Raw genomic sequence first — 27,018 nt, 5'->3', positions numbered from 1 at the left:
CTTCTTCCAGCCAACAGGCCAGCCACCAGGGCATGATCAGAGCTGGAATGGGTACCTGGGGGCCTGCCTGCAGTCCAGGAGAGAGCTTCCCTCGGGGGCCAGCCTGATTAGGAACCAGCCTACACTTATTCCAGCTTTTTGAGACTGGAATCCTATTCCTCCTAACCAGGTGTGGTCAGTCACTCAGTCGTGTCCACCTCTCCATCTCTGAGACCCCCATGGACTGCAGCCCACCCAGATCCTCTGTCCACGGGATTCTCCAGGCAAGAATAGTGGAGTGGGTTGCCATGTCCTTCTTCCCAACCCAGGGATGGAACTGCATCTCCTGCATCTCATCTCCTGCATTAGCAGGCAGATTCTTTACCACTGAGCAGTGGGAAGCCCCCTCCCAGTGATAAACCACATAAAAAGGGTGAATGAAGGCTTCCCTGGTGGTCCAGTGGTTAAGAATCTGCCTTGCAATGCAAAGGACCCCAGGTCCATCCCTGGTCCAGGAAGACCCCATAAGCTGCTGGGCTTTTAGCCTCTCTACCACAGCTACTGAGCCCACCCACCTAGAGCCTATGCTTTGCAACGGGAGTGGCCGCCACAGGGAGAAGCCTGCACATTGCAGTTAGAAAGTAGCTCCCACTGGCCATAACGAGAGAAAGCCTGCCCACAACAACGAAGGTGCAGCCCAGCCGAAAAAAAGAGATGAATGATAAAGCTCTGAGTGTTAGGGCCCTGCTCCCAGCTTATTGCCCTGAGCCCTTCACCTGTCTTCCTCGACCCTCTCTGGGCCACCCACGGCCACGCTGTGGTTGTTGCTGCAGCGGTTCTCACTCAGACTAATGCACAAACCTCCTTCTTTCTCGCATTCCCAACCAGAGCCTGAAATCCAGCCGGACTGTGTCACAGGCAGCTCTTGGGACAGGCCAACCTGCCTTCTGTCCCTGTCACTTGCGTATACTGTTCCCTCTTCCAGGAATGCCCTTCCAGGCCCAGTGCCCAGCTTAAACATCACCCAGAGACTTCTCTGCATTCAGAGAAACCAATCCTTTTCAGGGTTTTCTTGGTTCCCTGTAGGCATATAATTTTTTTTTTTTTTTTTAATCTCAGAGCATAGGCTTGTGAGATCTTAGTTCCTGGACCAGGGATCAAACCTGTGCCCCCTTCAGTTGGAAACATAGAGTCCTAACCACTGGACCACTGGGGAATTCCCGACACCTAATTCTAACACAGATCTGCCCCTCAGTCCCTGGGGGACCTTGAACATAATGCTTCTCTGAGCTTCCCATATGGGAATAATACCAGCACGGACAAAGTAAGTGATTAAATAGCTAATCCCACTAGGGGACTGTAAGCAGAAAAAATACAGGAGACCCCGTAAGTTAACAATTACTCAAGAAAGTAGGGTTGCTTAACCACAAAACCAAGCCGACTTGCTTAGCAACAAAACCAGGCAACAGAAGCACAAGGCATGCCCCCAAGCAATAAAACAATGGCGGCATGAAACCCACATCCTGCCCAGTGAGCTCACTAAGTCAGGACATGCTCTCTGCACACATAAAAAAACAATTTGTGGACTCAGCTTGACCATGTAGGGACAAGAAAACTCCCTTGGCCAACCTGAAGGGGGCGCTGATGATGGAAGCATGCCGTTTACTTCAAGGATGACAGACTTCGCCCCCTCCCGACTTTTCCTTTGATTATAAAACTGTAGGCCAGTAAGTCCTTGGGGCATGGCACTCTCTTGTCTGCCTGCCTGTAAGCCTCACAAGCGTCCTATTCTAATAAATCACTTCATCTCTATCACTTCGCCGCTCACTGAGTTCTTTCTGCACTGAGACATAATGGGCATGCTACTGGAGCTCGCCAGAGGCCCCCAAACAACATCAAACCATTTCAGCGCAGCCACAGCTCCTCCTCTCCCAGCCCTTCTATGCACTGGATAATAGCACAGGGAAAACCGTGCACCCAGCGCCGGACACAGAGATGTGTGCCCAAGAAAACCGAGTCAGCAGCGTCAGAAGTGCAGGTTGAGCTCAGGCAGATCTCACATCCTGGGCACTCGGGTCTTCAGATTCCTGCACATAGCCCGGCAAACTTCGGGGACCTGGGTGACTGCTTTTGAGTGAATGAATTTGAATCACTAACATCTTTTTACACCTGGGAATTCCTTTCTGGTAGCCTCTGGATGTTCCATTTCTATTCTAGAGCTGTGCTGACCATTTTTTTCCTACTTGGGATTTTCTTTCCATTAAAGACCCAAGAGAGGAGAAATTTCTATGTGACGGTACATGATCTGTGGTTATTCCATAGTGTCAAATACGCATCAGAAAGCCCAATGCAAATACCAGCCTCAAAACTGGGCCCAGGCCACAGCATGGGAGGGGTCCTTAACTGGCCTCGAGGCCATTATAAGGCATTCCATGCAGTATGTTCTTGGGCTGATTTAACTATTCAGTGGAGGTATAGCATTTACAAAGGAAAAAAGGAGTAAAGGATTTCATGTAAGTTCAAGGTCACCCTTTGAGCCAAGAGTCAGAGGCTCAGAACAATGCTGTCCCCACTCTGGACCAGGCTCAGAAACGGCTCTGACACAGCATCTATGCTCAGACTCACAAAGGAGCCTGAAACCTGCTCCCTGCCCCTGGGGTGAGGGGCGGGCAAGTAGATTTCTCACACCCAGATAAGGAAACAAAGCCGCCTAGTGAATGGAACAAGCTGCAGTCCAGAGGGTCTTCTGGAGAGTGAGGCGAGGACGTGCTGAAACTGTAGCTGAGGGATGGGAGTTCTGCCAGCCTCCTACTCAGGACTTCCATCCCCAGCAGCCTTGACACTTTTCAGGTGGCAAATTCCAATCACCCCAGAAAGCCCTGTTTTTCAGGAAAAGTGGGTAGTGGTTGGATAAAATCTCTTGCTTCCTGGTGACCTTGGCCTGGGGCTGCAACTCACATCTCTGCCCTTGGTGGGAAATGTGCCAGCAGCCTTGGGAGGCCCCATTCACATGGGCAGGGCCAGGATGAGGTCAGCTGCCTCCCTGGGCTGGCTAGGGCGAGCCTGAGACCTGCAGCCCCACCTCCATGCTGACCTGCAGACAGCAGGCTTGCTTCCAGCTGGACCCCGGGCCCTGCCCCCAACTGACTCGTCCAACTGTAGCCTCGGCTCCCAATCCCCATCCCTGAGGGCTGCCCCTAACCCTGGGAGCCCACCTCCATTCTCTTCCTCTCACTCACCAGCCGACGTCCAGGCTGAGATGGTACACAAAGGATTACAGAGGTGGAGGAGGGCGCCTCTGCCCTCTTGCAGCCACGCTGAGGCTCAGCCCCCAAACGCTCCTTCCCCATCCCGCCCCCACCTGATCCTGGTCCTCACGGCTCCCTCCGCGTTGTCTGCCATCCCTCCTCATCATCGGGTCGGAAATCACCAAGCCCACCTCCTTGGGGTAGTGCTTATGGGTTGCGTTGTGTCCCTCCAGTAAGACATGTTGAAGTCCTGGCACTTCCCTGGTGGTCCAGTGGCTAAGACTCTGCTCCCAATGCAGGGGGCCTGGGTTCAATCCCTGGTCAGGGAACTAGATTTCCACATGCCGCAACTAAGAGCTCACATGCTGCACCGAGGGCTCACGCGCTGCACCGAGGGCTCACGCGCTGCACCGAGAGCTCACACGCTGCACTGAGAGACGCTGCACCGAGGGCTCACACGCTTCACCGAGGGCTCGCGCTGCACCGAGGGCTCACGCGCTGCACCGAGGGCTCACACGCTGCACCGAGAGCTCACACGCTGTACTGAGAGCTCACACTGAGAGACGCTGCACGCCAAAACCGAAGAATCCACACGTGTGTGTGCGCTCAGTCATGTTTGACTCTTTGCAGCCCCATGGACTATGGCCCTCCAGGCTCCCCTGTCCATGGGATTCTTCAGGCAAGAATTCTGGAGTGGCTTGACATTTCCTCCTCCAGGGGATCTTCCCAACCCAGGGAGAGAACCCGAGTCTCTCATGTCGCCTGCATTGGCAGGCAGATTCTTTATCACTGAGCCACCAGGGAAGCCCAAAGAACCCACGTGCCACAACGGAAAGACCCCGCCTGTTGCAACTAAGACCTGGCACAGCCAAATAAATAAATTTAAAAGTTTAAAAAGCATGTTGAAGTACTAACCTTGGTACCTGTAAATGTGACCTCATTAGGAACTACGGTCTCAGCAGATGTCATCAAGTTCCAAGGAGGTCACTGCATCAAGCCTGCAATGCGGGAGACCGAGGTTCGATCCCTGGATTGGGAAGATCCCCTGGAGAAGGGAATGGCAACCCACTCCAGTATTGTTTGAAGAATTCCATGGACAGAGGAGCCTGGCAGGCTACAGTCCAGGGGGGGCTGAAGTGAGTTGGATACAACTGGGCGACTAACACTTATACTTTTTCTAATCCAACAAGACAGGGGCTCTTCTAAGAGGAAATTTGGACACAGAGTCTGTGCAGAGAAGGAGGATGATGTAAAGAAGATACACAGCGAGAAGAAGGCCATGGGAAGACTGAGGCAGAGACTGGAACAAGGCCGCCACAAGCCAAGAGAACGCCAAGGATTGTGGGCAGCTCCCAGAAGCCAGGAGAGAGGTCAAGGACAGGCCATCTCTCAGAGCCTCCTTCTGGAGGAAGCCAGCCCTGTCCATACTTCGACCTTGGACTCCAGCCTCCAGAACTGTGAGAGAATACATTTGCATTGTTTTAGGCCGCCCAGTTTCTGCTACTTTGTTACAGCAGCCACGAGAAACTGATACAGTAGCCTTTCCACCTCCTCTGAGGAGTCACCTCCCCCGCCATTGTACGCACCCTGCAGACCCTGGGACCCCGAGAGTTGGAATAGTACCGACAAGGTCCGTGGGACATCCACAATCACCATTCTCAGCAGCTATATGGACTGATCCATTTACCCCTTTATCCACCCGTAAGACTCCCGTCTGCTTGACGTTTGTAGAAACTGACACACCAACAGGTGGAATAACATGGACAAGTTCAATCAGTGTTTTTCAGTAGAAATTGAGATTGAGAGTGCCTGCTCTGGGGGCCACCGGGATTCCTCACTTCTGTGCTGGGGTCGGCACGTGTGTGCATGCTAAGTCGCTTCAATCAAGTCCGACTCTGCGACCCCATGGACTGCAGCCTACAGGCTCCTCTGTCCGTGGGGATTCTCCAGGCAAGAATACTGGAGCGGGTTGCCATGCCCTCCTCCAGGGATCTCCCCAACCCAGGGGTTGAACCCATGTCTGTTACGTCTCCTGCATTGGCAGCTGGGTTCGTTACCACTGGCCCCACCTGGGAAGCCCACAACCCAACCTAAATCCAATCCATCACCTGTTTCTGTAAGGCCAGGCAGCTAATGGTTTCTACTTTTTTTTTTCTTTTTTTAATGATTGGGATGAAGAAGGGAAACTTAAAAAAAAAAAAAAAGAATGGTGGTCCAGCGTTTAAGAATCCACCAGAGTTTCCAGGTGGCACTAGTGGGAAAGAATCCTCCTGCCAATGCTCGAGATGCCAGAGACATTTGTTCAATCCCTGGAGGGGGAAGATTCCCCTGGAGGAGGAAATGGCAACCCACTCCAGTATTCTTGCCTGGGAAGTTCCATGGACAGAGGAGCCTGGTGGGCTGCAGTCCACGGGGTCACAGAGTCAGCCACAGTTGAGCACACACACACACATGCATGTTGCAATGCAGGGGACACGGGTTCGACCCCTGGTCAGGGACCTAAGATCCCACATGCTGAGGAGCAGCCAAGCCCACAGCTATAGCGTCCATCCGCTGCAATGAAAGATCCCGCATAATGCAAGGAAGACCCTGCGTGTGGCAACTAAGACCCAACGCAGCCAAATAAACACACTAAGAGGAATCACATTCTTTGATGCATGAAAGTTAAATGAAACTCAAACTTCAAGTGTCCAGAAATAAAGGTTTATGGGGAAACGGCCAGGCCCATTCACGGGCATGTTCTCTGTGACTGCCTTCAAGCACAATGGCCAAGTTGAGCAACTGCAACAGGGACCCTCTGGCTGGCAAAGACTGAAATATTTACTATCTAGCCCTTTACAGAGAAGGTTTGCTGACCCCCAACTCCACGTCATTGCATATGACACTCATCGCCCCCAAAGCCCTGAGGGTCCCGGAGTCAAGGACAGTGGCTCCATCTCATCTGTCAACCTCCAACCTCACCATACACTCCCACCCACAGCCTGCCCAGGCTTAGACGGCGGGTGAAGCAGGACCTGATCCATCCAGCCCCTGCTTCGCTAATATCACAGATGCTAACCCCAGAGCCCTCCTAGATGATTCCACCTCGCCCTGCCTACCCAACATCACAGGTACTGTGCCCCTCAACCCCAACCCCCTCCAAAGGACCACAACTCTCCCTGCCTCCCGACATCAAGGATGCCGCCCCCTCCCCGCCTCCCCGCCAGCTGGCAACAGGAAAGGCTGTATATGGAGGGCGGTTCTGGTACCTCAGCACAGGTGTCCAGGTAGTTGTAAATGCTGAGTGGGGTCTTGGCCTGTTCCCCACGGACCACGTAGGGGGGCAGCATGAAGTCTACGAAGAAAGGCTTGAAGGTCTTCAGCAGAGTGGGCTCAGCAATGCCCAGGCCCCTCCTGGGGGACAGACCCACCGCCTCGCCCACCCAGCTGGTGATGGAGTCAGGGACCTGCACGCTGAGTGTCTCCTCGCCAGATGGATCACTGCAGAAAGAAGGGCAACCGTGAGCTGTTATCTGGGGCTGTGCTGCAGCAGCCCAGTGGGAACTGAGGAATCCAGCGACATGGCCTTGGGTTTTTGAGATGCCTGGCTGTTCCTCTCTCCTCTACCTGCACTCTCCATCCCCTTCCCAGAAGCTTGACCCAGGTGGCCTCACTGGGTAACGGGACACTGTCCTGCAGGATCTGGGCATCTATCCTTGCCTCTGTGAGGGTCACAGGTATCACCATGGCAGCAATTCAAGCTCAGCATCTTCCATTTGGAAGAACTTTCATCAGCTCTGGATGGTCTTGGCCAATTGTTCTGTGCATGCCGAGTGCCAGCCAGCCAGCTTGCCAGCCAGCCAGCCACCCACCCTCCCCAAGGAACATCCACACTTCCTGGCCTGGCTTCCTTGTCCCATACGCGCCTGTGGAGCCATGCTCCCTGTTTGTGTGATTTTTCAAGCCTGCCGAGACCATTACACAAGCTGCACCTGGGACTAAGGAGAGTGAATCAGTGATCAAACTCTCCCCCAAAAGGGAAGCACTGGATGTGATGGCTTCACTGGTAAATTCTCTTCAACATTTAAAGAATTCTCGTGCACTGCTGGTGGGAATGTCAAATGGTGCAGCCACTTCAGAAAACCATATGGTGACTTCTCAAAATATTAAATACAGAATTACCATAAGATCCAGCAACTCCACTTCTGGGTATATACCCCAAAGAATTGAAAACAGGGTCTCGAAGACATATGTGCACACCAATATTCAAATAAGGATTATTCATAATAACCAACAGATGGAAGCAACCTAAGTGTCAACCAAAGGCTGAATGGATACACAAAACGTGGTCCATCCAGCAACTTCCTTGATGGTCCAGCGGTCAAGATTCTGAGCTTCCACTGTGGAGAGCCCAGGTTCCATACCCAGTTGGGGAACTAAGATCCCACAAGGTGCACAGTGAGACCATAAAAAAAAATTTTTTAACGGGGTCCATCCATACAGTGGAACATTATTCAGCCTTAAGAAGAAAGGAAATTTTGATACATGCCACGATGTGGATGCACTTAGAGAACATCATGCTAAGTGAAATGCTGCTGCTGCTAAGTCACTTCAGTCGTGTCCGACTCTGTGTGACCCCATAGACGGCAGCCCACCAGGCTCCCCCATAAGGACAAATGTATGATTCCACGTATATGAGGTCCCTAGAGCAGTAAGATTCACAGAGACAAAAAGAAGAGTGGATGCCAGGGCCTGGAAGGAGGGAGGGATGGGACTTAGTATTTAATGGGCACATGGTTTCAGTTTTGCAAGATGAGAAGTGTTTTGGGGATGGGTGGTGGTAATGGTAGCACAATGATATAAACGCTGTTAACGCCACTGAGCTGCACCCCTAAAAACAATTAAGATGGTACATTTTATATTAATGTTATATTACAAATTTTTAAAATTAGGGGGAAAAAAAAAGAGCTAACCAATCCTTGCCTGGGCCCAGCAAGAACCTCCTCCTTAGTCTCAGATCCACACTCTCCGACTCACCCGTGCTCAAGCCAACAGAGGGAGAGAGAACACCTCCAATGCCAAATGCCTCCCAGCAATGCTCTGGGGCTCTCCACACCTACCATCACAGCACACTCGGCCTTCACACTCCCTGCCTCCTCCTCTCAGCCCCTTCTGCCTCTCCGATGCCCCAACTCTTGCCCACATGGGTCCCACCTCCTGGACTCCTTTACTCCTTTCTTGTTTATCCTGTGGGATTCAGCTTGGGCTCCACCTGCCCTGCAAGTCTCTCCAGCTTCCCTGAAGGGTCCCGCCACTTCCTCCCAAGCCCCGGCCCCAGCCCTCCATGAGAACACCGGCCCTACTGAAGCATGAAGGCTTTAAGGGCATAAAACATAAATTCTATGAGTGAGGAGACTCTACCTGCCTTGTTCAAGGTGCCATTCTTGGCACCAAAACACTACTCTGCCTAAAACATCACCCTGCACACAGAAAGCAGACACATGTCTACTTTCTGTACAGCTCTGTTGATGGACAGACAGCACATCTTAAATACGGACTCCCATTACAAAATGCAATGATCAGCAACCTGGGCTTCCCTGGTGGTCCAATGGGCAAGAATCTGCCTGCCAATTTCAGGGAACAGAGGTTCGAGCCCTACTTCGGGAGCATCCCTAGTTCGGGCCATGGGGCAACTAAGCTCATGTACAACTACGGAGCCCAAGCACTTGGGCCCTGCACTGTGCAACAAGAGAAGCTGTCACAATGAGAAGCTGGCACTGCAACTAGAGAGTGACCCTCTCGCAGCAGCAAAGACCCAGCCAAAAATAAAGATAAAAAATAAAAACTTAAAAAAAAAAATCAGCATCTGTTCTGACCAGCAGGGAAGACTGCCCATAATGGGGACACAATCAGAGAGGGCAGCCTGAGAAACCCCCGCGTGTGTGCTTGGTTCTGGGCTGAGCGTGTGCCATGGCGTTGCCTGCTGAGAAGGGGACCCCAGCTCAGCAGTACGTCCTCCCACTGGCCCACCCACTGGCCCCCGGGGTCTGAACTTTCCTGCCTAACTGGTTTCCCAGGGCAGGTCACCACTACCTTCTGACACTAAGCACCGAAAGAAAAAAGCCAATTGCAACTGGCAAGAATTTGGCACAGCGCTGCTGCTTCAAGGCTAATGAAAAGAGAAAACAATGTAGAAAGGAAATATGCTGAGAAAAGCAGCCTGTTTGGCGGGCAGGAGCCCAAGGCCCCTGAGGAGTGGGGAAGGGGGTGGGTGGGTGGAACTGAGTTCGTGTTTCAGGGAACTGTAATCATTTTAATGAGCTCGTTATATAAACACAGTGGATAGAGTTACCCCAAGAGGGAGTTGTAAGAGGCACGAAGCCCTCGCATTTCATATTTCACGGGCAGATGTCCGAGGCTGCACTGGGATTTGGGGCTGACTTCATAGCTTTGCGTTTTATGTGTTAGAAAAGGATGCCCAATGGCTTACTCAGATGTTGGTGTCCAATCTCCAGGCAAACCCACTGGGAACAATCTTTCATGAGTCCCTTTGAGTCAGCCCACAAAGGCAGTGAAGGAAAGAAATCTTACTGTACCTGATGTTGAGACAGTGCCAAACCCATGTTTCAGGGAAGAAGGTCCTTTTCCTCTTCTCTGCTCTACGAAAATTTTTTTAAAAAGAAATGATTAAAGTTCCATAACTTTAATTCTGTTACTTGGTAAGTTAACATTCTACTTGATTAGGCTATAATATGTTCATTCTCTTACCCAACATGTTAATATGTTACACGGTTTATTTAATTCTCTTACCTGGAAAGGTTAGCATTCTATTTTACAAGGACTTGACATGTTAATTCTTTCACCTGGCAGAATTTTAATCAACAGTCTACTTGATTACAGCTAGAAAAGTGGGGCATAGAAGGCTTGGCAGAGAGTGGTGCCTCACTTAGAAGGCACCTGAACTTAGAAGGTAAGAAGGGCCACAGGGACCACCCCGAGTTCTCTCCTTTGTAAATTTCCTTCCCTGGGTTTACCATGTTTTTCTGCATCACTACATGGAATTCTTCCCTCTCCCTCACTTCCTCTGTGCTTTCACTGTTTTAGTTTTTTTTTTATTAAAGGATAGTTGATTTACAATGCTGTGTACATTTAGATTCTGACGTACACCAAGTGATTCAATTATATATATATGTGCGTGGGGGTGTGTGTATTCTTTTTCACATGCTTTCATTCTTGGTTTATCCTCAGAAGCCTCAGAGCCCACATTCCTCAGGGACTGTCCTATTCTTTAAAAAATAATATTAACAAGCCCTACTTGACATTTGGCAAATCTTCTCAAGATTAAAAATGCACATATCCCTTTCAACCTGCAGTTGCCTCTCTGAAGGGTGAACACTGAAATTAACCACAGACACATGTGCAAAGACAGTGTGCTTAACTGAAGCACTGTGAGAATTAACTAACAGCCAGAATCTTCACCAACGGGGCATTGGGTTTACCAAACGATGGTACATTCACACAACAGAATGTTACACGTCAGTGTAAAGGGGTGAGGTAAGCACACATGTACTGATACCAAATGGTCTCTAAGGTTCATTGTTGACTTAAAAAAGGAAGGTAGAGAACAGTACTAGAGTATTCTCCCATTGTGTGTGTGTGTGTTTTTAAGTCCTGTGTATACACATTGGAAAAGACCCTGATGCTAGGAAAGACTGAAAGCAAAAGAAGAAGAGGGCAGCAGAGGATGAGATGGTTAGACAGCATCACTTGACTCAAAGGACATGAACTTGAGCAAACTCCAGGAGACAGTGGAGGACAGGGAAGCCTGGTGTGCTGCAGTCCGTGGGTTGCAGAGAGTCAGATGGGTTGCAGAGAGTCAGACACGACTGAGCGATGGAACAACAAATTTACACAGAAAATTTCTAAAAGGATAGTTAAGGAATTAGTAAGCATTTTTACCTCTTAGAAGGGAAAGGAGGATACACCCTTTCATACTCTTTGAAAAAGGAATACACCCTTTGTATATATGAAAGGATACACCCTTTCATACTCTTTGAAAAAAGTTTAACCACATGCGTATGATTAAGAAAAATACCTCGTCTTCAGAATAAGCATGCATTGCGTGTGTTAGTCACTCAGTCATGTCCGACTCTTTGCGACCCCATGGACTGTACCCGGCCAGGCTCCTCTGTCCATGGGATTCTCCAGGCAAGAATACTGGAGTGGGTTGCCATTCCCTTCTCCAGGAAGGATGCATTATCCAATTACAAAAAGGCACAGACACTTGCTTTTTAAGGCCTTTATTATGCCTTTCTGCACTGGAATTTACAACTGCCTTTGTGGTTTGGGGTTTAGAGACTGCTTGCAGACCCGCTACAGGCCAAGTTCTCAGGAGGCATGCACATGGGAGGCTCCAGGTCCCCAGAGAAGTGTCTGGCTGAGGGATGCCCAGGGGCCAATATTCCACCTCCCTCATTCAGCCACATCCTGGAAACGCCTTCGTGTGCCTCCAGCATACCATAGGGGGAACCTGATCTGTCCATGCCATGATGTGGAGTTTGAAAACTAGGACCCTCCTGGGGTTATCACACTCCTGCTAAATGTTTGACTCAGGCAGGAAGAAGCTGGAGGGTTCAGGTACCCAGGAAGCACCGCAGAGGAGGCTAGGGGATTGGGAAGGCTCAATCCTTCCCAAGCATTTGGGACTGGGGCAGAAAAGGGTTTGAAAGAAGACTATCACAGATAGCCAACCCAGGGCAGGGCAGATCCTTTCGGTCACTTGTGGCTCAGAGCAAGGACTGAGGAGTCTGGGTGCCACCCTCAAGGTCTCCAAAGAGACCCAGTTACTGAGGCACTGATGACCACCAGACCCCATGCCTGGCCCACTTGGTTCTGTGCCTCTCATTGGATAAGCTGGCAAGAGAGGGTACATCCAAGGGCCTGCCTCCCCTCTCCCAGCTTATGCACCCTTACATCCAGAGGAAGAGAGAAGCGGCAAGGTCTTCAAAACACCCTCTCCCTTCCCTAGTTGGCTGGCTGGGACCTGGAGTTGAGGAGCTAGTGGGAGAGCCGGAGAGAACAAAGAAGGTGGGAAGGAAGACAGTGAGAGACGGAGGAACGTAAGAGGGGTACAAAGCGGGAGACAGGGGAGAAGACGAGACATCACCTCCCAGGGAACAATGCTTTCCATTCGAGACAAAGGCACAAATCCCAGGGGGAGATGGGAGCTCTTTTCTCTCAGTAAGTGATAAGTTAGCAAACAGACAAGGAAATGAACATGAGCGAGGACGTGGAGGATTTGGGTACCACCGTCAAAAGTACACATTAGAGACTCCTATGCCCAATGACAGGGGCTTGGATATTCTTTTCAAGTAGATGTGAGCATCTACAGAACTGACCATATAGACAGTCTCTAAAATAAAAACCAGGCAATGGATATCATAGAGGTCATGAGTGTGGGCCACAAGGGATATCATAGAGGTCATGTTTGTGGGCCACAAGGGATATCACACAGACAGTGTTCACTGGCCACATTGCCCATCTGACCCACATTTATAAAACACATAAAGGTAGCAATTTTAAAAATTACTTGAAAACTGAAGACATATCTAGGCAAGTCACAGCTCAAAAAGGTAACTGTTCCGCAAGTTACAACCTATTTGGAACCCAGCAGTAATGGAAACACTTCCTAGCACAAGTCAGATGCAGCCAAAGCAATACTCTGAGGAAAATTCATAACCTTCAAAAGGCTTAAATGCTTGAGTTAAAATTTAAAAAAAGGCTGAAAACTAATTACTTTGGTGTCTAACTCCTCAAGATAAAGAGTCAGAGGGGAAAGCGAAAGAGAGAGGAAGTAAAGGAAGGAGGAAACGGTGGGAGGGAGAAAGGGCTGTAGAGAGAATTTTCTAAGCAGAGTCTCCGAATGAGAGGATCAAACTCCAGCTACCCATCCTGCCCCAGTTCTTCTGTCCCCAGGCAGATCTACTCCCCGCGACACCTTCTCTCTTCTGCACCCCCAAACCTCCAAACTCAAGCGCGTGGGTGGGGGCGAGAACGGGGGCGGGGGGCCGGGAGACTCAAAGTGCCTAGTGCTGCCACCTGCTGGGCCAGTAGGGACTCTGGCCCCCTGGGGACACTGGACAATGTCTGAAGATGGTTTGGGTTGTCGCACCCAGAAGAAGGGGGGTGTTATTGGCATCTGGTTGGTCACAGGCTGGCCCCATCACAGAAAATGACCCAGCCTCAAATGCCACCATGAGTTTACACAACCCTACTCAAGGCAATGGCAATTACCTGGGGGGCTGTCTGGAGGACACGGCTGCCATCAGGCTCCCTGTGTGGGGCTGGAAGGCGGGGACAGCCTCGTCAGTGTACAAGCCGCCATCCTGCCGGTGGTTTAGGCTCACCAGGTCTGTCATCACCACCAGGCCCGTTTCCTAGGCAACAGACAACGCCCAGCCACAGTAGGGAAGTGGATACGCTGGCTCCAGAAGCCACCGGCCCAACACCACTGCTGCGTAGCCCTGGGGGAGTCAGTCCTCTCTCTAGGCTTGGCGACACGGACCAAGAGGGACGTGAGACCAAGTGACCACCAAGGGCACAACAGAGTTGGGGTCAGAATGTCTGTGGGCTGGGCTCTAAAGGCCACATCTCTCAGTTCCGTTACGAACTGTCTAAAACCGTGGGCAGATCCGTGGTTGCCAAGGGCTGGGGGAGGGTAGATAGGGTGTGACTGCTGATGGGGCCAGGATCTCCTTTTGGGGTGTTCTGGAGCTAGACAGAGGTGCTGGCTTGCACAACACTGTGAATGTACTAAATGCTGCTGAATTGTTCACTTTAAAATGGGTTAATTGTGGCTTCCCTGGCAGTCCAGTGGTTAAGACTCTGTGCTTCCAGCTCAGTGGGGCACAGGTTCAATCCCTGGTTAGGGAACTAAGATCCCACATGATGCCCAGCACAGCCAAAAAAATAAAGAAAGAATACATTTTTTTAAATGGGTCAAATGTCTGCTATGTGAATTTCACCTCAATTTAAAAAAAAAATCAATTGGTACAGTGCCTAATCCAGACCCAGAGCCAATGACTGTGAGTTTCAATTATTACTGTTGTAATATACGTATATATTTAATGGGCTTCCTGGGTACCTCAGCAGTAAAGAATCCACCAGCAATGCAAGAGATGCCATTTGATCTCTGGGTTGGGAAGATCCTCTGGAGGAGGGTATGGCAACCCACTCCAGTATTCTTTCCTGGAGAATCCCATAGACAGAGGAGCCTGGTGACCTACAGTCTGCAGGGTTGCAAAGAGTCACACAGGACTGCAGTGATTGAGCACACAGGCGCACACGCATTTGCTATAGCAACACGCTAAGCGTGGCACCAAGGCGGTGGGTCTGCAGGTGTTTACTAATTTATTCAACTTTCTATAGCTTTGGAAATTTTCTATAGTGAAAATGGGAGGAAAGCAATGCCTTTTTTTCTTTTTTGGCTGTGCCATGCAGTTTGTGGGATCTTAGTTCAATGGCACCCCACTCCGGTACTCTTCCTGGAAAGTCCCATGGATGGAGGAGCCTGGTGGGCTGAGATCTATGGAGTCGCTAAGAGTTGGACACGACTGAGCGACTTCACTTTGAATTTTCCCTTTCATCCATTGGAGAGGGAAATGGCAACCCACTCTGGTATTCTGGCCTGGAGAATCCCAGGGATGGGGGAGCCTGGTGGGCTGCTGTCTATGGGGTCGCACAGAGTTGGACACGACTGAAGCGACTTAGCAGCAGCGGTAGTTCCCCAACCTGGGCCCTCGACAGTGAAAGTTTGGAGTACTAACCACTGGACCACCATGGAATTCCCAAGGATGCCTTTTAAATGATTTAAAAATGGGGATGAAAAGTGCCCTCACGCATTCAAGGGGAGACCGCCAGAATGCTCATGTGGGCTGAAATGACGCTTGGGTCTACTGCACCCCCAGCAGCCCCCTGGTCCCTGGAGCCAGGAAGGAAGGGGCTGGATGAGAGCTATAAACGCCAGCAAGGGTAAGGCTGCCACCTGGCAACACAGCACCTGCACATGCCGTGAAGGTGTGCACGCATGCTGTCTGCTTCTGTCGTGTCCAACTCTGCAGCCCTGTGGACTCTGCCTGCCAGGCTCCTCTGCCCATGGATCTTCCAGGGAAGAAAACGAGTTGGTTGCCATTTCCTCCTTCTGGAGACCTTCCCGATCCAGGGATCACACTCCCGTCTCTATGTGTCCTGGACTGGTAGGCGGGTTCTTTACCACTAGCCCCACATGGGAAGACCCTGTGAAGGTTTTCCTTCCACCAAAGCATTTTCAAGGTCATCGCTCCAGAACGATGTTCTAGTTTGCTCCAGAACAAAGTTGAGGTTATCAATGAACACTCATTCTGCTCTCATCTGTTTTGCAAATTGGGAAGGTTTGCATCCAAGCTTCCACTGGGGAGAATCAAAAAGATTCTGTAGCACTCAGAGTTTGGAAACTTCCACCCTGACCCAGCTCTGTACCCTGAGACCCTTTGTTTCAGAGGAAGAAGAGCTCAGAAGGGGATGATGGGGTTCAAGACCACCTCTCCTTACAGCAAAGGCAAACCCGGAATCCTTGGTGATGCCCCAAGGCCACAGGAAGACAGAGGAGCGCCGGCGTCGTCGGGCCGTGAGCCCAGTCCACCAGAAGGGTCCATCCTCCCTGGACACCCCAAAGATATCAGAAACATCATAATCTTCTAATTCCCGGAAAACCTACAGGCAGAAGGCAACAGGGACTGGTCAAATGAGGGTTTCTTTTCAACCCCAACTGGTCTTGCATGCTCCCATCTCAATCTTCTCTCACATGGATCACTGGGAACCAATCTTAGAGGAGACAAGAGTTGGGACATTAACCCATTTTAAAGATGGGCAAACTGGGGCTGAAGAGGTGGGACCCAGACAATGTCACATTGGATTTGACTCCAAGATCTTTCAACTATACCCAAGCAACAACAGGGGTGGGGTTTGCTGAGAATGAACCCAGCAGAGAGAGAGAAGCTGGGTTTATATGGATTGTGTTCAGTTAATGAAAAGGAAGAGACCTCCTGCAAGTGCCAGAATGCAGTGTCCGAGGGCCCCAGTTCACCTGGGCGGGAGTCAGCCGAAACCCAGACCTGAGCAGGTAAACGCTCTTGTCAACTGCAGCAACACACACACAGCTGCCCCTCGCAGCCTTGAGCCGCAGGTCGACGACTTCCCCGGGTTGGGTCTCATTTGCTGAATATGTCAGTGAAACCTGGACCCAAACACAGCAGAAGAATCAGGAGCTTGGCCAAACTCTCCAGACCTACCCACCCTTTCCACCCTCCTAAGAGAGTCAGGAGCCTGGCTTTGCCACCCAGTTGAGGACAAGGGCGGAGGGTTGGGTGACAAGAACTAGGCTGGTACAACTGGTACATTCTGTGCAGAAGATGGGAGTGGGGAGGGGTGGGGAGACAGGAGGCGGCAGAGGACATGTTGCAGCCAGTTTTGGAGGGTGCATGGTGAGGGCAAAGGAGGCTGAACCAAGTTTGGGGGACATAAGTGGTGTCCCTTAAGTTTGGAGCCCAGCAGGGAAAGAGAACACTGCCCACTTTTCCTGTGTGTATGAATGCAATTCCATCTGGGTGACTTCTGGAGGATCTCCCAGTCAAGATGCAACTAAGATTTCCTTTATTCCCAAAGGCAGGACAGTGCTTACAAGTCCTGCCTGTCACATCGCCTGGAGTCTGACCGGTGACTGTCCACAGTCCACCCCAGCCTCGACATCCTGGAGCCTCCAGCCCCGATGACGCTTACCTATCCTCCCCTCCCTCCCTCAGTTTGGTTCCCAGCGCCCTACCTGGTTTTCAAAGAAGGTCTCAACAGTAAACTGGAGGCTGTCAGCCACCCCTTCTCCATTCTCTCTGACATAGAAGACTAGCAAGCGGCCCAGGGGGACCATGCTGGGGGTCACGGCGAGCTGGAGAGAGGTCATGCACACACTGACCTCTGCTGCTGGGGCCGGAGGAGGCTCTAAGGTAAGTGAGGAGAGACGTGAAAATGCAGCAGCTCACAGTAGGACCAGCGATGCCCCAGTTGCCCAGCTTTACCTTGGGGGTTACCATGGGGTGTAGCACAAGGAGGTGCCAGCCCAGGCTAGGCCCAAGGCAAGTACTCCATGGATACTCACGTTCCCTGTTATTTCACCCAGAAAGGATGACAAACCCAAGAGAATGTGGGTGCACAATGTCAAATGCACTCATCAGGCCAGTGGCTCTCAACCAGGGCAATGCTGACTGCCAGGGGACATTTGGTAATTTTGGTTGTCGCAGCTTGGGGGTGTTACTGGCATCTAGTGGGTAGGAGCCAAGAATGCTATTCAACACCCTAAAATGCACAGAACAGCTCCACAGAGAGTAAGCTGGCCCCAAACATAGTAGTTCTGAGGGTAAGAAAGTGGCTTAGAATCAGAGAGACTGTCTACCTGTCTCCCTATCTATCATCTGTCTATCCATCCAACCATCCATTCACCCATCCATGGGTTTATCTATCCATCCATCTATCAATTTATCTATTGATGCTTCTATTTATCTATCCATGAAACTGTTCATCCATCCACGACTGTCTATCCACCTATCAATTTATCTATTGATGATTCTACAGATGAATCTATTTATCCACTTATCCATCCATGGGGTCACAGAGAGTGGGACACAACAGAGCAACTTTCACTTTTACTTTCACTTTTTCATCCATCCGTGACTCTATTATCCACCTATTTATCTATTGATGGTTCTATCTATGAATCTATCATCATCTATCTCTGTGATTCTTACCCAGGAGTCACTTTCCCCGCTAGATACATTGGCAATATCAGGAGACATTTTAGGTTGGCATACTGTGTGTAGGTGGATTGCCACTGGTATCTAATGGGTGGAGACCACTGGATGTTGCTCAGCACCCTAGAGCGCACAGCACGGCCCCCATCACAAAGAATACCCTGAAAGTGTCCACGGTCCTTAGTCTGGGGATCCTGCTTTGGGCAGAGAGGCTGTGAAGAGGAGAGGGATGGGAAGACCCAGAGGAGAAGACGGGTCTTGTGAGGAGCATGTGGCATCGAGGAAAGTGGGGAGAAGGACTCCTTAATGGGGAATCAGTCTGGAAAAAAGCAGAAGGGGGTTGGCAGAAGGCAGCATAGCATAGTGTGGACCTGCTCAGGGGCCCAGCCCATGGCAGCCTCAAGAGGAGCTGCCTCCAGCAGCTGGTCACTGCCCACCCTCCTGGTCCCGGTCCAGTCTTGCCTGGGGAATGTGCCCTTCACCCTGAAGCAGGCTCCCCTCCTGGGTGCATTCTGCTTACCAAGCCTTGCTGGGATGCCCATCCCAGTCTCAACGGTTCAGAAGGAAGAACAGGAACCTCCAGCCTGAGGATGAGCTCACCTGTCTCAGAAAGGTGCATTAAGCGAATGGGTTTCTCCAGGGCTGCCCGCTTGCTTCTCTGCTGGGTGACGTGGGCAGGCTGCTGGCCTGAGAGCACGATGTTGCCCCTCGCAGCCACCTCGTAGTACAAGGTGAAATTGCAGGGACACGTGGACTTCACAGGGAAATAGGCATCCTCCCCAACCTGTGGGAGACATGCAAGCATGGGGAGCCCTGCCTGGCACCCACAGAACAGCACGGATGCCACAGCTCACCCTAGGGAGAAGGCCACTCTGGGGCCACAAGGAGACCAGGAGAGCTGGGGAGGAGCACTGGCCTCAGAGCAGAATGCTCAGTGTCTGTCCCTGGCTGCGACTACATCATCATAGCAACCCCAGCTGATGCTCTGAAAATGGAGCTGTGGTGTGGGTAAAATGTCATAAAGGCATGGAAGCTCTCAGTGAGTGCCATGTAGCAAGTAACTGAACCTAGCCTCCAAAGAGGACTGGTCCTCTTTGGCCACTGCTCCTGGGAGTGATCTCGAAGGCCTTGAAACGTTCTGCCTGATGAGTCTTTGTTTATCTAGGGTCTGGGACCACACCAGATACTAACAATATAATTTATGGTGGGGACCTTGGGCCACACTATATAAGTTTGGAAGGATTAATCCTTCCTATGGAAGGATTAAGACTGGGGCCAGCCAGGCAGGTAGTCAGCCATGTCTATGTGACTGACCCCCAACCAAAACCCTGGACACTGAGGCTCAGGTGAGCATCCCTGGTTGGCAGTACACCACGCACGTAATCACACATCATTACTGGCAGAGTAACACTATCCTTGACTCTGTGGGGAAAGGACAACTGGAAGTTCACATTCAGAATTCATCTGGCCCCTGCCTTTATGATCCTCTTGCCTTGCCTGATTTTAATCTGTATCATTCACTGTATTAAACTGTAACTGTGAGTATGACAGCTTTCAGAGATTCTGTGAATCCCTCTAGAGACTAAAGAAACTGAAGGTGATTTGAGGACCCTCAAATTCAGCAATTGGTGTCAGGTGGGCGGATGGTCTTGGGGACTATTCCCTAACTTCACAGGTGCAAGTGCTGGCGGTGGGCTGAAACTTCTCACTGGATAGACACTAATGAGCCAGGTTCTATCATAATCCCCAAGTTTCCAGAGTGGGGAAACTGAAGCTTGGTCCATTCTCAACATTAGTGAGTTGTAGGAAGAGGATTCAAACCCCAAAGGGCAGATGCCAGAGCCCCATGCTTAGCCTCCAAGCTGCCCTCGTTCCTTGTGTTACAGCCAAAGTTTCCCAGGTCCTGTGACCTCCCCAAGGGCTTAGAGCATGACCATATCCCACACTGAGGCAACAAGCTGCATGAGAAGTCTTCCTCTGGGTCTTTACCCCAGAGGTTCCCTCCTATGCTCTATGATTTACAATTCATGACTCTCCCCAAACATCTGGGCCACCCTGAATGCTCAGAGGAGGGGTGGTGAGTGGTGAGTATCATTCTTGCTGTGGGTCCTTGCGTAAGTCATTTCACCTCTCTGATCCTCAGTTTCCCCATCTGTAACATACGGTTAAATCTCCTGGAGAGAAGGTCCTGAGGATCCAATGAGATGATAAATGTAAGAATGAATATATTATTCTCAACACTGAACCTGTTCACTGTGAGTGGCTAATAAATGTCATTCTACCTCCCACTGAAGAAGAGAACTTACTTGTTTAAGGAGCTGGCCCAAAGGTGCTCCCACAGCCAAATTTGGGGAATTGGAACAGCGGAAAGAAAAGTGAACCTTTAGAGAATGTCAGGGTCTTGAAAGACAAGGCAAGATCGAGAAACCATCAGACTGGAGGACAGAAGCGCAAGGCAAGATCCTGCATGGGATCCTGGACCAAAAAAAAAAAAAAAAAGGAATCCCTGGAAAAACTAGGGAGATCAAAATAAAGTCCAGAGTTTAGTTAACAGTCATCTCCAGTGCTCATTCCTTAGTTTTCACAATTGTACCATGGTTTGTACATGAGATGATAACATTAGAAGGAAGTGTGAGCGGCCTTTTTTTGCCAAATGCAAAGGCCGATTCTAAAATTCATACGGAAACACAAAGGATCCAGCATTAACCAAAACAATCTTGGAAAAAGAACAAAGTTGTAAGACTCACACTTGCCCATTTCAAAAATCATCTTCAAGACACTGTGGTCCTGGCATAACGACAGACATACAGATCAACAGGACAGAACTGAGAGTCCAGCAATAATCATCTGTGGCAAACTGATTCTCAACAAGGGTGCCGAGATCATTTGATGAGGAAAGAGTAGTCTTTCCTACAGATGATTCTGGAACAACTAGATCTCCAGATGCAAAAGAATGAAGTTGAGCCCTACCCTCACACCATATAAAAAAATTAACTCAAATGGTTCAAAGACTTACATGGAAGAGCTGAAACTATACAACTCTTAGAAGAAAGCACAGAGGTAAACTCTCTTGACCTTGGGTTTGGTAATGAATGGTGTCTGTGAGATAGGCACCAAAAGCAAAGCAACAAAATAATAAATAAATCGGATTTCACCCGAAGGTAAACATCTTTGTTGCATCAAAGGACACTATCAAGATAGTGAAAAGACAACACACAGAACGGGACAAAATGCTTTCGTGTCATATATCTGTTAAGGGTGGAGTGTCCACAATATATAAATTACTTTCACAAAAACAAAAAGCAAACAACACTTAAAAAATTTAAAACACTAAGGGAAGCTAGAGGGAGGATATAGAGGGACTCTGCACTGTATGAGCAACTCTTCCGTAACTCTAAAATTATTTCAAAATTTAAAAAGAAAAAAAAAGGAAGCATGATGGTAACCGATTATAACAGAGTGGACACTTTTTTAGAGGTATAGAAGACAATAGGCACTCTAAAAAACAATCACACAACTAAAATACTGGTGGAGAAAGTTCCTTACAGAGGAACGCCACCTAGTAAGTGCAAAAGGGATGCAAGAATCGTAATGCATAAATCAGAATCTTCATCATGAAGCCCCAAAGTGATAACTGATTATAGCAAGAACATCAAAGATGCTAAAGGCGAGACTTCCTCAGCAGTCCAATGGTTAAGACTGTGTGTGTCCACTGAAGGAGGCGTGGATTTGATCCCTGGAAGGGGAACTAAGATCCTGCATGCCATAAGGCACACCCCACTCCAAAAAAGATGAAAAAAGCATTGGGCGAAAGGTTGCTGAGGGTCAGAACACTGTGGCAGGGGCCTCAGCGTCACCCAGATTATTTATTAGCCTCGCCTGCAGAAGGAACGAGCTGGTAGGAGCTAGACTGGGACCAAGGATAAGATCAGCTTCAGCAAGGGTGGGGCTGCCCAAAACTCTGCCTTCTAACAGAACGTGACAAAAGCAGCATGTGCATAGTAATATTACCAAAACAAGCCTTCAACCTGAATCTCACTCGGAATGTGGGGTAATCTACAAGACCACAGGCTTGGATTCTTTATAAAAGTCACGGTGATGTAAAGGCTCCAGCTCAGGAGTGCTTACAGACACAGAAGAGCAAATGCAGCATAGAAATGGATCCTGAATAAAATGCATGCGCGCACACACACACACACAGGTGAGCACACACAGGCACACTCACACACACGGGTGAGCACACACAGGCACACTCACACACACGGGTGAGCACACACAGGCACACTCACACGGGTGCACACGACTATGCAGACAAGCATGGGTGTGAATCCACACTATAGACACACTGTATCCTGAGGACACCTTTGAAAATCTGACGACTGCCGGTGAATTAAACAACATGATTGAGTTAGTACAATTTTCTTAGATAGAATGACTGAAAATCAGGTTGAAGAATGTCTTTAAGACTCAAGAATTTAAGAGGGAAGTATCAAGATATCTGTAACTTACTTGCAAATGCTGCAGCCAAAAAAAGTGGAGAGAAATGGATGAATGGGTGAGTGAATGGATGGGTAGATGGATGGGTAAGTAGAAGATGGGTGGATGGATGGATGGGTGGGTGGATGGATGGGTGGGTGGGTGGATGGGTGGGTGGATGGGTGGGTGGGTGGATGGGTGGGTGGGTGGGTGGGTGGATGGGTGGGTGGGTGGGTGGGTGGATGGGTGGGTGGGTGGATGGGTGGGTGGATGGGTGGGTGGATGGATGGGTGGGTGGATGGATGGGTGAGAAGATGAGAGGATGGGTGGATGGGTGGATGGATGGATAGATGGGTGAGTAGATGGATGGATGGATAGGTGGGTGAGTGGATGGGTGGGTAGATGGATGGAGCAAAATATCAATTCATAAATCTAGGTGGAAGGCACATGGTTATTATACTATTTTTTCTATTTCTCTCTAAATTTGTAAATATCTTCCTTATAATGACACCCACACAAAAATCTGCTTTGGTTTGAGATGTTGGGAAAAACACAAGGAAAGAGCACAAGCTTTGTTCTTCTCATGAACTAACCCTATGGCATCAGAGTCACCCTGAAAAACTGGGGTGACAGCCCCCATTTGCAGAGCAGCTCCTCACTGCACATCCCCTGGTGCTGGAGGAAAGGAAGAGGACCCCGACACAGAGCCTGGACTGGACCAAGCACAGCCACTCTTGCCTCAAATTCATACTCAGGGCCACTCAATGACAGTCTGGGACAGGGAGAGTGGGTGCCTGCTGATCTGACTCAGACAAGACAGAGGTGTCCCTCCCAGGGGGAATTCTGCAGCCCTGCCAAGTCCTTGCCTCCTGGGAACATGGGTCCCGGCAGCTGGGACACAGGACTCCTTCCTGTCCACACGGGAAGGCAGCCAACGCCAGCCTCCCCACGCTGCACCGCTGGTTGAACAGCATTAAAACCAGAACAGCGTGTTGAGCCAAGTTGGGCACGATCTCAGTGGAATTTCTCATTCTCATAACCCCCACAGAGGGCCACTCAGCCCTGGCGCACAGACTGCATCCCAGGGACCCCTTGAAGACTGAGGTCTCGGCAGCACCCCTAGGGTAGGGAGTGTCAGAGGCTTACGGGGCTGGTAGGGTCTGGGAGCCCCATCATCAAGTGGCTTCCACAAGAGACAGTACTGGCGAGCCTGTCACCACCCACAGCAGCGGGGCTTAGCCCTCTGTGCTCTCAATTAGGAGCAATAACAGTGTGCTTTATAAAACACGCGTGCAGGCTTGTGTGCCTGCTAAGTCGTTTAAGTCACGTCCAACTCATTGTGACCCCATGGACTGTAGCCCACCAGGCTCCTCAGTCCATGGGATTCTCCAGGCAAGAATACTGGAGTGGGTTGCCATTTCCTCCTCCAGGGGATCTTCCCACCCCAGAGACCTAAGCCAGGTCTCCAGCACTGCAGGCAGATTCGCTACTGTCTGAGCCACCAGGGAAACCCTATCACTTACATATGGACTCTAAAAACTAAAACAAATGAACGAACATGACAAAACAGAAACACACTCAATAAATAGAGAAAAAACCAGCGGTTACCAGTGCGGAGAGAGAAGGGAGGAGAAGCGCGCGCAGGTCCCCTGCAGGCACGTGTGTGCTGCTTGCCTCCTGGGCCCCTCCTGCCTGGGGAAGGGTGCACCTGAAAGCCTTACCTGCAGGGGATGGGAGGGCGGCTGCAGCTGCAGGTAGCACTGGCTGGGGGAGTACCAGCTGCTGAGCGAGAGGTAGCTGGGCAGGTACTGGGCCCCCACGGGCTTTCCACTGAGTGCTGTCACCTTGGTCTGAAGAAGACAGGGTACTCGGTCAAGGCTTGGAGGCTTGGTGTAGGAAGGGGGGTCCTGGGGATGCTTTGACCTGCCCTGCTCTGCAGCAAGACCCTCTCATGCTCCCATTTCCCTCTGGAGAAGCTCCCCTCCCCAATTCTCAGAGAACGGGGATCCTGTGTGGCGAGCTCGTTCTCTCCCATCTCCATAGGAAGCAAGCGTCAAAGACGGGCCACAGGGTGCTGGGGGCTGGCTCAGTCAGGGGTGGGTGGCCCACATGGCCGCTGAGAGGCAGTTCCATCACGGGCATATTAAGGACCCCCGTCCTGGGCTTGCCGGCAGCCCCAGGGGGCTTCTCGGAGGATCTAGCCTGCTTCGGAAGTGAGCATAGGGAAGGTGGCGGTCAGGAACGGGGGCAGTCAAGCTGGACTGCGTCCCTGGGGCTCTGGATGCAGCTCCGCCTGGAGCCCTCGGACCCCTCTCTGAGCAGCCCAGGGACTGGCAGGTACACTCCCTTTGCTCCTTTGGGAGTTTAAACCTGCTGCCTTCACTTGCCGCTAGAAGAATGCAGTTAACACAGGGAAGATGCCAGAAGCAGGGTATGGGGCAGGGGGGTGTCTAAGACCTCTGTGTGACACAGAATAAAGAAGCTGGCCTGCCTTCATCCCAGTTACTGGGAGATAGCCTCTAAACCCCTGGGATTCCCCAGGAGGGAGTGTCTTTGTTACTCACCGAGGGTCCTGATAATCTGTGCTAAGGAGCAGTTCAAGACGGGGACAGCCAAGCCAGAAAGACCGACCATGAGGTTAGAGGGTAGGGGCTTTGAACCACGTGATGCGGTGTCAAGTTGACCTCAGGAGAGGGGAGATGGCTAGAGACTGAGCTCAGTGATGGGGCCAATGATAGATCAGTCAAGCCTGTGTAGTGAAATCCCAGTGAAAGCTGGGGGCCCTGAAGGTGAGTGGGCATCAGATTGGCAGAGCTTGCTGAATGTGTTGTCGGGAGGGCGAGGTGTCCCAGATCCACAGGGACAGCACACAAAGCGATCCATTTGGGACCCTCCAGCTCTCGTCCTATACGCGTGTGTATCTCTCTTTGGTTGGTCCTAATTTATAGAGAAAGTTGCGAAGAGAATAGATCTGGTGTGCCCAGTCCCTCAGTAGTGTCTGACTCTTTGTGGCCCCATGGACTGTAGCCTGCCAGACTCCTCTGTCCATGGAATTCTCCAGGCAAGAGTACTGGAGTGGGTTGCCATTTCCTCCTCCAGGGGACCTTCCCCCAGATGCAGGGACTGAACCTGCATCTCTTGTGTCTCCTGCGCTGGAAGCCAGGTTCTTCACCACTAGCACTATCACAGATCTTATAGGTTCTCATCACAAGAAAAAAAAAAAGTGTAACTATGTATGGCAATCTGACACACTGTGGTGTCATTTCATGTACATACAGATATTGAATCATTACACTGAAGGCAATGACTATGTTACATGTCAATTATATATAGAGAGAGACATATATATGTCAACTAAAAGTAAAGTTTAAAATTCATCCTTCTTTGTAAGAAAATAATTAATTAAAGACCTTTTCTTAGGCAGTATTTGGTCACAGAAATAGACTGTCTTTCTATTAAAGTGACATTTTTGGGAAATGCTGATTTTTGGTTATGTATCTATGCAAGACAAAATTATTCCGCTAATTCTAGTATTTGGAGTCACTTGGGGAGTTTTGCTGCCACCTAATTCTTAGAAGACTAACGGAAATTAAAGGGGTGTCTTTTAGTCATTCAAAAATCTGTACTTGTTAGGTCCTGGGGTAGTTGGAACCCCAAATTTGTAGCCAGTTGGTTAAAACTGTTGGTGGCTCGGAGACCTCTGGCTGTTAAAAATCTTTAAGGACGTGCTGCCCACAGGGGACACAGTGATCCCAAGTGTCCTCGGCTCCCCCCTACACACTGATTCTCAGTTGCCCCTGTCTCCACCACGCCAATGTCCGTGGGGCCACCATGCCCGTCAGCCATAGAGACGAGGGCTGGGACGTCCTCTCTGTTACTCCTGCTCCTCCCGCCCCTGACAAGGGGGCACCAGGTCCTGCCACTTCTGCCCCCACAGCCCCGTCATCGTCTCCCACCTGCCCACCTGTGTCCTCACCCAGACACCCCCCCCCCAGCTATGGGCACTGGAGTGGGGTGTGCGTGTGTGCGTGTTCGGTCACGTCCAATTGTGCAGCCCCAAGGACTGTAGCCAGCCGCACTCCTCTGTCCACAGGATTTCCCAGGCAAGCATACTAGAGTGAGCTGCCATTTCCTCCTCCAGGGGATCTTCCTGACCCAGGGATTGAAGCCTTGTGTCTCCTGCATTGGCAGGCAGACTCTTTACTACTGTGCCATTTGGGAAGGCCTCTGGAGTGGGGAGAGGTTATAAAATCAGACCCTTCAGCCCATCTGACTCTGACACTGCCTTCTGGGTGGACCCTAAGCAACATCCCTTGACGTAAGGGGAAGCCCCACTGGCTCCCTCCTCCACATCTTCCTGCGATGGTTCGGCCAGCTGGGCATTGCAGAACCTAATTATACTATGGTTGCAGTTCTCTGGGCCTCTGCATATGTTGTTCCACCTTCCAGGAAGCAGCCTGGCTGAACACCCCCTGGTCAGGAGTCCACCTGGGAGGATC

The 27,018-nt window shown here is 50.5% G+C and overlaps 1 protein-coding gene across 1 annotated transcript in view; it reads right to left on the bottom strand.

The window, feature by feature from the left end:
- Positions 1–27,018, bottom strand: part of CPAMD8 (C3 and PZP like alpha-2-macroglobulin domain containing 8) — a 93,754-nt gene that overhangs the window by 42,014 nt on the left and 24,722 nt on the right. Inside the window, exons 13-20 of the mRNA XM_068980059.1 lie at positions 24,241–24,369; positions 18,644–18,827; positions 17,065–17,237; positions 16,330–16,479; positions 15,795–15,956; positions 13,500–13,642; positions 9,803–9,865; positions 6,476–6,707 (exon numbers count right to left, since the gene is read on the bottom strand). Of these exons, the coding sequence (XP_068836160.1) occupies positions 6,476–6,707; positions 9,803–9,865; positions 13,500–13,642; positions 15,795–15,956; positions 16,330–16,479; positions 17,065–17,237; positions 18,644–18,827; positions 24,241–24,369 (1,236 nt within the window). The remainder of the gene's footprint in view (positions 1–6,475; positions 6,708–9,802; positions 9,866–13,499; positions 13,643–15,794; positions 15,957–16,329; positions 16,480–17,064; positions 17,238–18,643; positions 18,828–24,240; positions 24,370–27,018) is intronic.

Source organism: Capricornis sumatraensis, chromosome 9, assembly GCF_032405125.1.
Source record: "Capricornis sumatraensis isolate serow.1 chromosome 9, serow.2, whole genome shotgun sequence".
Taxonomy (NCBI): domain Eukaryota; kingdom Metazoa; phylum Chordata; class Mammalia; order Artiodactyla; family Bovidae; genus Capricornis; species Capricornis sumatraensis.
Note: the sequence above shows the minus strand (reverse complement) of the source record. Positions and strands in the feature narration are given on the sequence as shown.